Genomic DNA, 16421 nt, shown 5'->3' on the forward strand with positions numbered 1-16421 from the left:
GCTAGTTATAATGTTTAGACATAAAATATCCCAGCAAAGTGTAAATAAGTAATTAAAGCTTTATTTTAATAGCACTTTTCTAAAACAGGCAGTTACAAAGTGCTTCACAAACAAACCAATAAATATGAACACACACATACACATGTATATATATATGCGCATATATACATATAGATATAAATATACACAATCATACACATAAGTTCACTGTGTGTCAATTGGTTTCAGCTGCCCAATATTATCAGCTGATATTGGCCTATCGCAGACATCGGTATTGATGTATATGTTATTCAATATCAGGGTTCCCATGTGTCCTAGAAAACTTGGAAATTTAGAGACTAATTGATTAAAATGATCAAATATCTTGGAAATAATCTATGTTGTCTTGGAAGATTTTAATTGTATTTTATTGCTGTGGCTAAATTAATGTTACAGTTAGAGAAAAGCTGTAGTCAATAGACCTTTTTATACAGAAGCCACTTTGACATCAGGTGATCTCGTTTGTCTTGACAGGAACCTACTGCCTAGTCCTTATTTTAGTTAATACAATAATCTCACCTCAAGGTCCATTTAGTAGCTCTGGAGCTTTCAAAGCACTTTAAAGAGTTATCGTCTATATTGGCTCAAAAGTTGTTTTTTTATCTACTGTTTCCAAGGTAAATAAATACTGTGCATAGACACAGAGGACATAAAAACACACTAACACTTGGAGCCAGTTAGTGTTATTCCTACATAGGAATGCTGGTTACTTTTTGGGTGTCTGAGTATTTAATGAAGCTGTCATATATAGTTTGTGTAAACTGTATTTAATGGGACCTTGGAGGCCACAAGGTGTTTGGGTTGTGGTCAGTAAACTGCATCTAAACACAATCTCTCTCTAATCTTTTAATAAGGTCATAGATTTTGCACTAGCTAAAGTTAAATATCTTCATCAAGAGCACCGTTAATTTAATAAGGAAAACATAAAACACTGTGTATTTGACAGACAGAAAAATAAAATGAATTCAGAAAAGAACTGAAATGTTTAAAATAACAAAAACAGAAACATTCAAACTTTGAGAGATTAAATTTACCATCTCACAATTTTGACTTAAAATGTCAAATTTTTTATGATCCAGAATCTCATAATGTTACTCACAGTGGTTACTGTCGGTAACTGTCAGTCTAAACTGTCCTCCAACCTGGCAACCCCCGCACTCAACATCCTCCCTCTTCTTATTTGATATGAGCACAGACTGACAGAGAATTAGGCCAACTGAAGAATGAACTATGATGAATGGCCGGTTTAGTGAACCACAACAGACCATTGAAAAGGAAGTAAATGTCAAAGCGTTTTTTTCACCACTAGGTGTCAATATAACTGGATTTTATAGATTCTGAACAGGTTTGGAGTCATTATAATCCAGTTAATCACATGGTGATATTTGTCGTACTTATTAAGATAAGCTAAGTTAAGACGATATAATGAGTAATTATCAGTAAATATTATATTTTTTGCTAATTATAAGCACTAATTATTGGCTTTATAGTTCAGGAATACATACATTTAACTACATTTGACTCTCATATATTAGATGTCTTCTAAAACATCCCTCCAGTAATAATCCACCTTACTTCCAGTTAGATGTACAGATTATGGAGAGTCCCCCTGAACAGCACATTGTGGCCTGAAGCTCTTGTGACCGGGGGTCATCTTCGAGAAGTCTCCCCCCTCCTCCTCCCCTCCCTCCTTTAAATAGGTCTATATTTAGGTCCATCCAGCACCAGGGACACAACAGTGAGTGTTGCGCTGCTGCTGGGAAAGGTTGTTAGGTTGCTGACTGCCCGTGAGCAGTGACAGTATTTCCAACAAATACAGGAACTAAAAGTGATTTTCGGAGTCAGGGACGGCACAGGAAGTTTCTGTTGGGCAAGTTCAAGCTCTGTTTCTGCAAATAAGGAGGGACTCCTTGAGCTTTCTTTTGTGCACTTTATAAACTGACTTTGAAAACAGGAACACCGGTCGTAAGATGGGGGACAAGAAGTGTAAAGATAAAGAGCCTGTTGTTGAAGATACAAAAGTGAGAGTGCTTTATGAAAGTGAGGCATCGTTCGGGCCCGATGACAAAGCTGATTACCCTCCTGCTGGGACTAACTCCATCTACTCTGCCATTCTGAGCAGAAATGAGACGGTCAAGGATGCCAAGCGTCTTAAGACTTTCTTGGAACTGCGAGACAAATACGTGAAGAAGAACGTGGTGTTTGAAGACCCTCTGTTTCCTGCAAACGACTCCTCGCTCTTCTACAGCCACAAACCTTTAATGAAGTTTGAGTGGAAGCGGCCCTCGGTGAGTCTCAACTGTCACATCCGCTCAGGCCAAGAAACACTCAACACAAAAGGGGGGCTCTTCTCTAAAAACCTCCTGTGTGTCTCATCACTTCCTCCACAACACATAAGAGCCCCCCTCTTATGTGTCAAGTTGATATGACCGCATGTTTGTGGATGCATATCTCTGGGTTGTCACCTTCTACAATCACAGACAGCTGACTCTCACACAGGAGGACACTCTCCTCCAGTCCAGGGAAACATAGTGGCAACTCAGTGTCAGAAACAGTGTCATATATAGTTTGCAAGGGTTTGATAGTCTTCCAACTCTGTGTTGCTGACAACAAATGGTTCTGACTTGTAGCCCTGGTAGCAGGACTTGGGCGCGAGGAGAGACGTTGCCCTTGACTCAAAGTACCTGCCAACACACTGACAGATGCAAACACTAATAGACGGAAATGCAGACACAACAAATTAAACAAACACTAATCCAACAGAAAAACTACAATGTTAAAATACTATTAAAAGTCCTGCATTCAAAATCTTATTTAAATAAAAGAACTGAACAGCAAAATACAAAGTATGCTCTAAATGCAAAATATGTGTTATATTATTCTATATATTATGTATATAATCAAAATAATGTTATTATTAATGCATAAGCTGTTGCTATCTAACTAGTTTGTAGGTAAATCTGTAAAAATGTATCATTTCAAAAATATCTTTCATATAATGTTTATATAAAAGATTGATACCTCTCTTCTGTTAAATATTAATTGGTTAGCTTAGCTTAGCACAAAGACTGGAAACAGAGGGAATCAGCTAGCATACGGACACAAACAAGATACAGCGTGTTTGTTAGGGATCTTAAAAGGTGCTGGTAGGTGGATTTTATTCATTTCAAACACAGCCAGGCTAGCTGTATCCCCCTTGTTTACAGTATTTATGCTAAGCTAAGCTAACTGACTGTAGCTTCCTATTCACCTTTTAGGCATGAGAGTGGTATCAATCTTGTCATTTAGCCACAGAAAACATCTACGTCTTGAGTTTTATCTTAAGATTGTCACTAGATTAGCAGCGTTTTATTAAAAGCTTTGGAGCTGCCACTCTAAAGACCCGACCCCCGTTACCCACCAACCTCGAACTAATGACTGATGATGAAAGCAGCTTTAGTCATTCAGCTGAGGGTAGCGATACATGAATCCTGTCCACGGGTCAGCAGGGGAGCAGGATCTAAATTCGGAACATGAGGCTGCATTTTTATAGCTTTACTTATGGTCGATCGTGTGATGAAGGGGAACAGAGTCACTGCTGTGAATCCCCTCGATTTAAACCCGATTTCTGATGTCTTTATACTATTTTTATACTCTTTTTTAACCTGTGAAAACTATACATTTTGGATGGTTCAGGAGTTAGAAAATGCTCTGTTTTATGTTTGATTGAATTGAGTACTATTTTAGTAGTACTAGTTTATCCAAAGGGGTTTCAAAAGGTTTCAAAGAACAACATCCCAACCTTTTTGACTTGTTACTCCTCCTCTTGTAGAGGCCTAAAGAGGTGAAAGTATCCAATATTTTACTGGGAAAGTCAGAAAAATAAGCATAATTTGTGCAGCAGAAATATTTGTTTTCATTTGTATTCCTTTAATCCTCCTGTGACCCCTTCAGATTTTTATCTTGTGACCCTTTGCGGGACCAAATCCACAAATTGGGAACCACTTTTGTAGAAGACCATGTAATCCTTCAACATGAAATCTTTTTAACAAGCATTATGTGCTCTGAAACAATATGAGCATAAACAACCTAGTATGTAGTTATGAGGTGAGGACTTCTCTGTGTTCAGCACAACGTTATCACTTGTGTCGGAGGACTAAAGGTCACGACCAGGGGACCTCCAACAGCTGCTTTCTCATAAAAATGCAGCGAATGCAGGCGGGGTCGCAGCGGGGTCCGACCCAGCCAGAGAACGTTCTCCAACTCGCTTTCACTTTCAGGGTTAAGTCCTCATGTTGTCAGTCATGTCAAGAGCAGATTGTGGGATTCAAATGTTGACCAATATCAAAATGTTACCTTGATTTTTATACATGCGAAATGTTATTTCACTAAAAGTATTTTATTTAAAAAAAGAAGCCAAACAGAAACTTTTATAAGGAGCTAAATCTGTTTAAAGAAAAAGTTAAATTTATTCAAAAGCCAAATTTTGACAGATTTTGGTCGATATCAAAAAAGTATTTGAAGTTTAGTATCCAGCCTTACAAAAGGTTTCATTAATCAGTATGATATTAATTGTTATTAAGCAGTAAAGTGGAATTAATTAGTGCTTCGTGCTGCTTTTTTACCAAAAACAGCAGCGTTTGTCTTCTGACACTAAAGAGTAAATATAGTTGAAGAAGAGTGTAATAAAATGTACATTGCGTCATTTCGTCTTACACAGTAAAAAAAATAAAAATCTGGACTCTGTGCTGATATTTCACAACATGCTCAGAAATAACACCCTGTTTTCTCTATTAAAGGAAATATGTGAAAATCCACAGTTCATCGTAGACGGAGCCAACAGGACAGACATCTGTCAAGGAGAATTGGGTAACATTTCAACCATTTCTGCTTTCGACCAAGAGGTTCACACGTTAAACAGTGCACACGGTGCTGCCTTCATGTGCTTCATGTTCACAACACTAGAATATAATAGAGGGATATGATGGTGAAGTAAGTTAATGATTATGGGAAATTTAGAAACAAACAACAAATTCAGCAGCTTTTGGTGGATGATTTGGTGCCAGATGTGTCTGGTAAAGACGTTTTTGGTACCTTCTGTACCATATTATTATAGTTATTATAGTTTTTATATAGTTTGAAATGTTTGTTTTCAGTTCAGTTTAGTTTCAGTTGGTTTCCACAGTGGGTTTGCTCAGTTTAGTCTTTATTATTTAGAAATGTTTAGTTTCCGTGTTAGTTTTAGTTATTTTATTATAATTAGTTGTTATTTGTCAGAATAGGTATTACAATACAATCACACTGACTCACAATCATGTAGATAGTATCAATAAACTTGCACCAAAGACTTCTCATGCATGTTGTTTTGACAAATTTGACCAAAAACACAGACTAAAACAAGACATTTCCTGTATGTTTTAAGTTTATTTTAGTTATAGTTTCAGTCAGTTTTAATGTTTTTGTAAAGTCTAGTTTTTATTTTTATAGTTTGTTTAGTTTTAGTTAACTATAATAACCTATAACATATATAATAACCAAGCATAAACAGCTCCGTTGGGGGACATGGCGAGAAAAGAAAGTCTCTACATAAACACAGAGTACAGCCAAGACATGTGGCACAGAAACCAGAGCCAGGAATTAGACTTCACCTCACTGATACTACTTCTGATGATGATGTCGATGACTAACACCTGCAGCAATGTGACTTTAATCTGCGACAACTGCAGCACTTTATGAAGCGGTATGCTTGGATCAAGTGCTTTCATGAATCTCCTGTTGACAGGTGACTGCTGGCTGCTCGCTGCCATCGCCTGTCTGACAGTGAACGAAAAGCTGCTGTACAGAGTGATTCCCCCGGATCAGAGCTTCACGGAGAACTACGCCGGCATCTTCCATTTCCAGGTTTTCAAATGGATATGTGGCACATTGTGCAATAAACAACTGAGGTTTAGTGTTCTGAAAATGTTAATTATCAAATGCAGCTTAGAAAGAAATACAGTTTATTAAATTAGATTAAAACATACAAAACAGCACAATTCATGCTTTAACGTTTACATTTCACATATGAAATATGCTTTTTTGCAAATTAATTTCAATATTATTAATTAAATTAAATATTAAATTAAATTATATATTGAAATACGTGTTGCACATGTGATAATCATATGACATATGATTCATGTGCACTTTATGGTGTTAAAGAACAAGAATGAATGTCAGCACAGAAGATAAAGATAATATAGAAACAGTGGTTAGTAAGTTTATTTTCAACTTTACAAAGTCCTGTTTAGTCATAATTGTTTTTTAATTTAATATATTGAGGAAATAATTCAATGTTTTGGGAATTAAACTTTCTGACAAGAACCCCTTTGAAAAACAGAAAATAGTAATTTTTACACTTTGACTTTTGTACGGATTAAACTAACGACTTTATTTAACTTTTGAGGTGCTGGTAGGCAGATTTGTTACCTTTGGACTGAGCCAGGCTAACCGTTTCCCCCTGGATTCAGTCTTTATGCTAAGCTAAGCTAACCACCTGTTGGCTGTAGCTTCGTATTACTGCTGTGAGAGTGGTATCAATCTTCTTGTCGAACTCTTGGCAAGAAATCAAAACAGTAAATATTTCTTAAAATATTTATCTGTAACTATTCCTTCAGCCCATATACTGAAGAGAGAAATCGAAAGCAATTAATTAAAATATACTTAACCAAGACGTCAGATATTAATCAGCTCGTAATTTAGAAGATGACAGGAGCTTTTCTTCACCCAGTAATAAACACTTCTCCTCCGTCTGCTTAAAATCTGTTCTGCTTGTACTTTCTCTAGTTCTGGCGTTATGGCGAATGGATCGATGTGGTTGTGGATGACCGGATCCCCACCTGCAACAACCAGCTGGTTTTCACCAAATCTTTCAGAAAGAACGAGTTCTGGAGCGCTCTTCTGGAGAAAGCTTACGCAAAGTAAGCACAGTCTATTAATATCCACTGCGAAGTGGAGTCGTGCAGCTCGACGCGTCTGTTACTGTTAATTCATTCAGTTCAGGTTTCCATCCACTGAAAAAGGTTTGTCATTTAGTCTTCAGCGCTTGTTTTCTGGTTAAAACATTTAAATCCTCGCGGCAGGAAATCATTTCAGGTGCTTTAAATGCAAATTCACTTGTGTCTTCTTCAGTATCAGTAACAGTATTGAGAAATTACTCCACTGGCATCAATATAATGCTCCTTGATTTAAGATAATCTATCAAATAAGATGATGGACACCAGAAAACACTGACCTCTCACCTCACTTCATTTCCAGATTTACTTTTGAACTAAATATCTCATTAAGGTGTATATATATTGCAGTGTAGCTTCAGTAACTAGGCCTCCGTCTTCATGTTTCACAAATTGGCTGCAGACACTATAAAAAAATCCAAGCCTTGGAGAAGATACATGTCAGCGCATTACCCCTAATGATTGACCTCTCTCTCAGGTTGCACGGCTCTTATGAGGCACTGAAAGGAGGTAACACTTTGGAAGCCATGGAGGATTTCACAGGAGGAGTTACAGAGTTCTTCGAGTTGTGCGAGGCGCCCACAGACCTCTACAACATCATGAACAAGGCGCTGGCGAGAGGCTCGCTGATGGGCTGCTCCATAGATGTGAGTGGTAGTGAAAGAGAGTAAAACTAAAAGTGTACAGAAAAGAGAGAAAAGTCACAAAAATTAAAACAATACATGGTTTTATTAAATGAGACATGCAGCAACACAACTGACTGAAATATGAAAATCTAACTTTGATTATAAGGAGGAAAAACAGAAAAATAAACCCTATTAATGACCTACAGCTAGATTTATTTTCCCCGTGTAAATCAGCCGGTTTCAACAATTTTCTGACAACAGGAGAACCTGAATGAACCTGAACTGAGGTATAAAGTGTGATTTTATCATTGCACATCTTTTTAACTTGATTTTAAGAAAACTAGATTTTAAAGGTGCAGTGTGTAACATTTTGGAGGCTCTATTGGCAGACATGGATTATGTTTTCGTTAGTGTATAATCACCTGAAAATAAGAATCATTGTTACCTTAGAGTTAAACCATTTGACTCAACCAAGCGTTAGTTTTTTTTTAGATTTAACGCTTGGTTGAGTCAAATGGTTTAAGTTGGCTGCAGTCTCACCACTAGATGGCACTAAATCCTCCACACTGGTGCTTTAACCATCAAATCCAGAATTAAAATGATATTTTAGCTCTGACGTGTTGTTGTATCTGTCAGATTACCTCAGCCAGTGAAATGGAGGCTCGGACTGATCAGGGGCTGGTTAAGGGTCATGCCTACTCCATCATAGGCCTTGCAGAGGTACAGTAATATGTCCACTCACTGTAAATGCCATTTTTGGTATTCTTTCTATGAGAAAACCTTTTAAATTAACGCGTTGGTTTTTGTTTTTAGTGTGACGAGGTTGCAAAGAACACCAAGATTCGCCTGATTCGCTTGCGTAACCCCTGGGGTTGGGTGCTGTGGAAGGGACCATGGAGTGTAAAGTAAGACTTGGAAAAACTTCAGTTTAACTTTTTATATTGTTATCAAAATATGTGCTATTTAAATAATTGTGTTTTTACAAAGACACATAGTATAGAACTAAGATGTAGGAGGTTTTTGCATCAGCCAGCATTCATAGGTAGGTACTGTATTATTATGAATAACAACTCAGCTGACGTTTGTCCTGTTATTGAGAAATATTTGAGAAACATTATATGACCTAGGTCTGTCTGACTGCTGCTGTACTACTAAAGTGTTTCTTTATATTGTGGTGAGTGTGTGTTAATATTATTTGGTCTTTCCATAGTTCAAACGAATGGTCGACCATTTCCATCGCAGACAAGGAAAATCTTAAAAAACAGACAATAGAGGCGAGTGAGTTCTGGTGAGTAAAACCTCAGCTGTACTTTTAATTCTACAATAGCATGGTAACACACAAACATTAGCGAACTGTGTTGTCAGTCTTGAATTCATATGTTTTTTTTCTCTCATAATAATTAAAAAACAGTTTTGTAGCAATTTGATTAAGATTCAAGAACTGGCTTTTCTGGTGTACTTTACGGACAATATCCGTTTGTTAAAGTATGTAGATTTCTGAGCACGTCTGTGTATTCATAACGGCACAAAATTGGTCTTTATTCATTAGTGCTCATAAAACCTGTATCGCTCTATCCTCCACACTGTATCCACTGACCCTTGATTCCAATAAGGAAAAACTCCCCAAACAATGAAAGAAACCTCTTCCAATAATGTTCTTCTCCTTCACCCCCTCTTGTGTTCCCCTCCAGGATGTCTTTTGATGATTTCAAGAAGAACTTCACGAAGCTGGAGATGTGTAACCTGACCCCCGACACACTGCAGGGCGATGAAAGACACAGCTGGACGGTGTCGGTAAATGAGGGTCGCTGGGTGAGAGGCAGCTCTGCTGGTGGCTGCCGCAACTACCCACGTAGGCCTTCGCTGTTTTTATTATCAGCCTTTAATTGCAGCTTTTATTCCTCTAACATTGCTGAAATTCTCTTGTGTTTTACAGACACATTCTGGACCAACCCTCAGTATCGGCTGCAGCTGTATGAGGAGGACGATGACCCGGAGGACGGGCAGGTGGCCTGCACCGTCGTCGTGGCTCTTATGCAGAAAGGTCGAAGGATGCAGCGTCATCAAGGGGCCAAATTCCTCACCATCGGATTTTCCATCTACGAAGTACTGATCATATGACCATAAATCACTCAGATTTCCCTCAGACATTGTACAAGCTGTTGTACATTTCACTGGAGTCTAGACTTTAACTACTTCTTTGTCTCTGCAGGTGCCGAAGGAGGTATGCCCGTCTTGGAGAAAGACGTTATTTTGATGAAATCAGCGCTTTCACAGCATTGACCTGTATCTCCAGAGAGTCGTGTTTGTGTGTGTGATTTAGCAGTACATGTGGTAGTAGTAGTGAAACCTCTATGTACATTTTACAACACAAGCCACAATACTTAATGTTCACACCAGTCTTCTTTTTCTGTTATTATACAAATTATTCAGTCAACAAAATATTAAAAAAAATAGTAATAGTGTAAATTGCTGAAAAACAAACTATATATACATATAAAATAGCAAATTTCACATTCACATTTAGGCAAATACATTTTTGGGTGATGGAGGACTCAAACGATAAATCATTTAATTTAATATTTGGCATTTAAATTGTCTGTCGATCAGTTAATCATTTAATTAATTCAGACATCTGATGTACTTCAGTGGAAACACAGTCTCTCTATCATGTTTAACACGCTACTCCTGAATGTAGGAGCAGAAGTATTAAAGTAGTAGAAGTTTTGCTTTCTTGACTAGAGTTAGAGTTAGCTCGACTCATATCTGTGCACCAGCAGCCAGTTACCTTACCTTAACATAAACATTCGAAGCAGCTAACCAAACCACAACTTATAGTTTTGAGTGGTATCAATCTTCTCCTCTAATTGTCAACAAGAGAGTTTAAACAATTTCTTTGCTTTGAATGCTTTTTGAGTATTAACTACTTTCCGTATTTGAAGAACTCATTCTCATCCCGCTGACGTCTGATTTCTTTTCCATCCATAGATGTGTGGAAAGAATCAACATCTGCAGAAGGACTTCTTCCTGTACACAGCCTCCAAAGCTAAATGCAAGAGCTACATTAACCTGCGGGAGGTAACGGAGCGAATCCGTCTGCCTCCAGGAGAGTATGTCATCATTCCCACGACCTTTGAACCCCATCAGGAAGGAGAGTTCATTCTCAGGGTCTTCTCTGAGAAGATGAGCACATCCGAGTAAGGATCACTGAGCGTCACCGGTCACGTTAATGCTGCAGCTGATGTTATTTTTGGGGATTGTTGACAGTAAAATTCAAAGCCTTTAACTGAAGTCCATCAGTGAAGAATCCTAATGTGTCGGTTTTTGTCTTCACAGGGAATCGGAGAACGTAATCGGCTCTGACCAAACACAGGTTGGCAATATGAATAAAGTAGTAATGGGGTCAAAATATATGTTGATAATTGTGACTGATGTTGTAGAGAGCAGTTTCTGGGTTTATGGTTTGAATCATGTTCAGTGGACTGTTGATAGTCTTTTATTTCCTCTTTTTTAAAAATTGTATAAACATTTTTAAATTCTGCAGAGAAACTGGGATGTTGATCAGTTCATTATACATTCAGGTGCTGTTGCTCCTAATATTGAAAACAAGAAGGAGAAACGACAACATTAACAAAAAAAAAACATTAACCAGTGTCCATTTCCTGTGAATAACTATCATTTCATCCAGTATTTCCCCACCCTTTACTTTTGTAGTCAAGGGGTGTAAGTTATCTTTTCCTTGAGTGTAGATAGCTGAACTTCTATGAACAGGTCCAAGTGGGGTTTGGTAATAGTTTTTTTTCTTGAAGCCTTAACGTTCCTTCCTATCACACCTACGTTTAGACACATCTGCAAAATACAAAGAAAAATTAGACATTAATACATTAAGCTTCCTCCCAAAGAGGCTCAATATGCTGGAATACTGCAGCACTTCTTACTCCAACGAGAGTGCTGCAGCTCACACTGCAGTATCAGTTAAATCCCAACTGTGTAACATACATATTTCATCAGGCTTGCTCTTGAAATCTCTCTGTCTTGTCCCAATTCATACTCTGTGCTCACTCATTGGTTTTATCACAAGAATGACTAACAGACTTTTAAATGCATCCTCCTTTTCATCTCATTTCATCCTTCTGCCCTTCCTTGTGTTATTGGCCATCAGCAAGACAAGAAAATGAAAGAAAAGGTAATGCATGCACGTGGCAATAACGTTGTTAGATTGCTTTTAATCTCTGCTTTTCCGGCTGCTTCTCTCCATCGTGTGTTGGCTTTCAGCAGCGTTGGCAGTTATAGTTTGTTCCATCATCGCATATGTAGATCATAACCAGTGGAAAAACTATAAACTGACTCTCTCTTTTCTGTTCTGTTTTGTCTCTTATAACCCCCCTCTCTCCTCTTACCAACCACTGCCATTACCTACATGCCAGCCTATTGTATTTGTGTCAGACAGAGCCCGAGCCAACAAAGAAATCGAGCATGATGGCATTCAGGGGGAAAAGAAGAAGAAACGGAAGGTAATCTCCTTGTTGAGGGAGCACAGTGTGTATAGAGATATTATTGTTGAGCCGAAACACAGACGGGCAGCAAATAGCTCATAGTGACCTCTGCCCTGCTCCTGTCGTAATTTCTGGGGACTGACAGCTCTGAAATCATACCCAGGTCAAATAACATCCCTGGGAATAAAACAATTGAGCTCGGAGCCAACTGATCTCAAGTGGCTCAGCTGCACCTGTTTTCCTGTAAGGCCTCTGTGTATATAGGCCAAGTCGTTAATGTCTTCCTCTAATGTGCTGCTCTCCTCTGGGGCTTTAAGGAAATGCACCCGGAGCTAATCAATCACTACATATAGTGTTAGTTATAATGCTGCACTAACAAACTGAAGAACTCAAAAACCCAGTTCTACTATTTTAAGATTCCTGATCACCAAACTTGTTGTTGGAGGTGACGAATGATCAAAGTTATAACAATAAAAGAAGTCACACACTTGTGTGTATATATATAATACTCATTTGTATAATATTCATTTATTATCTTGTGAAATCGGCTGGTAAAAACTAAATCACTCTACCATATCGCTTTCAATTCAGTTTATTTGTATAGCTCCAAATCATCGCAGAAGTTATATCAGGACACTGATCTAGACTGACTTATAAAATTTTTTTCAAAGACGCAACAACTCCCACCATGAAGCAGCACAGGCGACAGTGGCAAGGAAAAACTTCCTAAAAGGCAGAAACCTTAAGCAGACCGTGTAATTTACATTCTATAACTGTATTACATCATTGTATTACAGTTATCAATGCATTAATATGTACTTAAATGTTGCAGCTAGTCAAGGTGAGGCTCATATTTTTTCCTTCTAAAATGTAGTGGAGTAGAGGTATAAAGTGGCCTAAAGTACCTCAAATTAAGTACTCACTGTAAAATAAATACTTACTTTACACCACAGGCTGTCAAACACTTAAAGAAGCTCAAACTTCAAAACCTTTTTTAAAATTTTATATTATTTCTTTTATTTACCTAATTTAAATGTTTTATTTGTCCCTCAGCAAAAACTACTTGAACCTGAGGAGACTGAAGAGGAGAAACAGTTCAGAGTCATTTACCAAAAGATTGCTGGTGAGGTGAGTACACAGAGAGGAGAGAGGAGTAGTTTTAAATAGATAACAAGGGTAACAAAGGACCGGCGTAGCTGTCTGAGTGTAACATTTGGCCTCCCTCCATCAGGATATGCAGATCTGTGCCAACGAACTCAAGACAGTCATGAAGAACGTACTCTCCAAACGTGAGTACACTGAGATCATTATTATTGTCTGTGTGTTGTGCTGATCGTTCATAACAAGCTGTTCTTTTCCACAGATAATGAAATAAAGTCAGAGGGATTCAGCCTTGAGACATGTCGGAGTATGATCGCCTTGATGGATGTATCCTTTCAGCTGCTTAAAGCCAGAGGAATCTGTCTCAACATGTGCTGTAGAACAACAGCATAACAAGCATTTTTCATAAAGGCTCCACTCTGGCAATAAGAAGTTAAAGGAGTAAGACATATATTGATTAATGGCAATTCAAGTTTTATTGACAAAACAAGTGTATATACAGGGTTCCCCTTACTGTAAACCTTTAATGGACTGATATTGTGCAGCAGTGGTTACTAAAAATGCAACCTGACACAATTACTAATTACCTGTTAAAAATGTAGTCAGTAATCTAATCCAAGTATTACAATATGAACTTCAACATACTACAAGGAGTTTTTAACTGGTAATGAAACAGTCTCAATTTAACACTGATGCCTCTATATGACTATACTTTGACTATGACTCTATATCAAAAGCAAGATTTGTTATTTTTAGTTATTCTTGTAAATATATTAGACCAAACTTCTTATAACTGTGGATTAAAAGATGAGAGAAAGGAAATACTGTATCAATAAAACGTGTATTCTATAAGACAAAAGAACAATGTGACCTTAGAAAAGAAAGTGGAAACAAACAATGTGTCCTCTGCTCAGTGTTTTTTTAAAGTAAAACTTGTTTTTCATTAAGCAAAATCAGGCAACAGCTTGTAGACAATTTCCACAGGTGGAAGGCAAAACTTTACTCTGATCATGGTTCTCCACTTTCCTGTTTTAAAGATAAAATAATGGTGACATTTCCTGAATGTGTGTAGTAATGTGTTGTCCTTTATTTTTAAATGTTTTAAAATAGTAATCCTGCTAATAATCCCCATTATAATCATTACATTTTTATATTTTTTTCTATAATTAAATTTTTTTTTAATATCCTGATTATGCAACAAATAACCAATACATAATATAAATATAAATTCTTTATTGATGCTTGGTAACACATTCAATAGCACCTTAGAGATTGTGTTGGTTTTTCCGTAACTGATTTTTTCTCAGACCGACGGGACAGGGAAGCTGAACCTGCAGGAGTTCAAACACCTGTGGAAAAAGATCAAGGCGTGGCAGGTAGGACCTTTTTAGCAACTTAACTTCTTCTCATATTTAACAGACCTTCAAGTTTTCATCAGATTGTCCGTCTCCTTGTGTGTTTTCAGCTGATCTTCAAAAGCTACGATAAAGACAAATCCTGCACCATCAGCAGTTTTGAGATGAGGAACGCCGTTAATGATGCAGGTGAGCAGCATGAACCACTGGCAGGATACTGTATGAGGATTAGGTTCAGATTTATCTTCTACTTTCTGTCAGAAATACCTTCCAGTCTTTTGTTAGGGAACCTGTAACATGATCTAAACTGTTGACCATGAACCTGATCTCTGTTTCATCTTCTCTCCTCGAAGGGTTTCACCTCAACAACCAGTTATATGACATCATAGCCATGCGCTACGCAGACGAACACCTCAACATCGACTTTGACAGTTACATCTGCTGTTTTGTGAGGCTGGAGGGCATGTTCAGTAAGTACCTCCTGAGATTTGTTCACCAAAATTAATCCACCAACAGGCAGTCCGGCCCGACTGCATCAGCTCGAGGTTTATAAGGAGTTTGATGAAGACTCTGTTGTGTCTCTCGCAGGAGCTTTCAATGCTTTTGACAAAGACGGAGATGGAATAATCAAGCTCAATGTCCTGGAGGTGAGTTTTTAGTATTTCCCACAACATATTCTGACGCTACGTTTCTGTTAATGTTTCTGTTGTTGCACACAGTATTACTTAAAGGACCAGTGTGTAGGATTTAGTAGCCTCTAGTGGTGAGGTTGTTGATTGCAACTAGCTGAACACCGCTGGCGTCTGTATTTGATGACCTGCAAATGTTCAAACAGGCTGTGAAGAGTGTAGAAGAAACCACGGTGGCGGTGAAAACGTGAAAGGCTAACAAAAACAATCCCATCTGAGTATTGAATAAGGATTGCAGTGTGAACTGTAAGCGTACTTTTAAAACCCCTTTGTGCTCATTTTTTTCCTTTTGCTCTTTCTCCAGTGGCTTCAGCTGACCCTGTATTCTTAAGTCGCCTACTTGACCTGCTGACAGTTGGTGCTCACGTTCATGATTCATCTCCTGGACAGCCTCTTAAAAGTATTTTTGCACAGATTTTGCGACTTTAATAAAATCTTGAATCTTGAAGTCGAAATCAGATGTTTGATGTTTTCTCCAGTTTTATGTAATATTTAGATTTAATGTCAACTTTATTTCAGCTTATTTTTTAAAAGGTCCAGTGTGTAGTGGTGTGGTTGTAGATTGCAACTAGAGCCAATGTTTAGTTTGTCGGTTCTGGGCTACTGTAGAGACATGCCGGCCTCCACAGAAAGTGACCCACAGAATCTGAATTGATATGGATTGGTCAGAAGTTTGTATATTTATTAGAAAACTATTTGTTTTCTGTCTATAGATAAAAACGTCTTATTCTAAGGTAACAAAAACACAACAATTCTTATTTTCAGGCGATTATACACTGATGAAAACATACAGATGAATTTTATATTACATTTCTGCAGATAGATCCTCCTAAAGGTTACACACTGGACCTTTAAGCGACTGACATCCTCTTAGTAATAAAGCTGATTCATTTTCTCGACTCTACAGAGCTGATGAGAGCGACAGAATTTGATGCATCAGTGTAGATATCATGTTGCATCAGGCTAAGAGGTGGTGTAAAGATGTGAACAGATGTTTTTACAAATGTAGTTTACATTTGTAGCCAAAGGTTCCTATGTTGTAAACAATATGTAATGCAAAGCTGGAAGTGCTGAAAAATAAAATGTTTGAATATGAGAAGTGAATGATTGAACATTTGGTTTGTATGTTGTTTTTAAAATATAG

At 37.7% G+C, this 16421-nt stretch overlaps 1 protein-coding gene across 2 annotated transcripts; it reads left to right on the forward strand.

Moving 5' to 3' along the window:
• The first annotated feature begins 1754 nt into the window (after positions 1–1754).
• On the forward strand, positions 1755–16376 carry capn3b (calpain 3b). 2 transcript variants are annotated; one of them, XM_051407913.1, is made up of 23 exons: positions 1755–2327; positions 4818–4887; positions 5801–5919; positions 6844–6977; positions 7489–7657; positions 8273–8356; positions 8450–8541; positions 8847–8924; positions 9328–9488; positions 9573–9742; positions 9849–9860; positions 10625–10833; positions 10973–11009; positions 11799–11822; positions 12064–12150; positions 13186–13260; positions 13364–13421; positions 13496–13560; positions 14541–14609; positions 14699–14777; positions 14942–15058; positions 15177–15235; positions 15582–16376. In XM_051407913.1, exons 1-23 carry the CDS (start codon positions 2010–2012, stop codon positions 15606–15608), a joined length of 2313 nt encoding a protein of 770 aa, XP_051263873.1. In that variant the 5' UTR covers positions 1755–2009; the 3' UTR covers positions 15609–16376. The 2 variants fall into 2 exon arrangements, with proteins under 2 accessions (XP_051263873.1, XP_051263874.1); XM_051407914.1 differs by lacking the exon at positions 11799–11822 and having other exon boundaries at positions 1756–2327.
• The last annotated feature ends 45 nt before the right edge of the window (positions 16377–16421 follow it).

Source organism: Dicentrarchus labrax, unplaced genomic scaffold, assembly GCF_905237075.1.
Source record: "Dicentrarchus labrax unplaced genomic scaffold, dlabrax2021, whole genome shotgun sequence".
Classification (NCBI taxonomy): Eukaryota; Metazoa; Chordata; class Actinopteri; family Moronidae; genus Dicentrarchus; species Dicentrarchus labrax.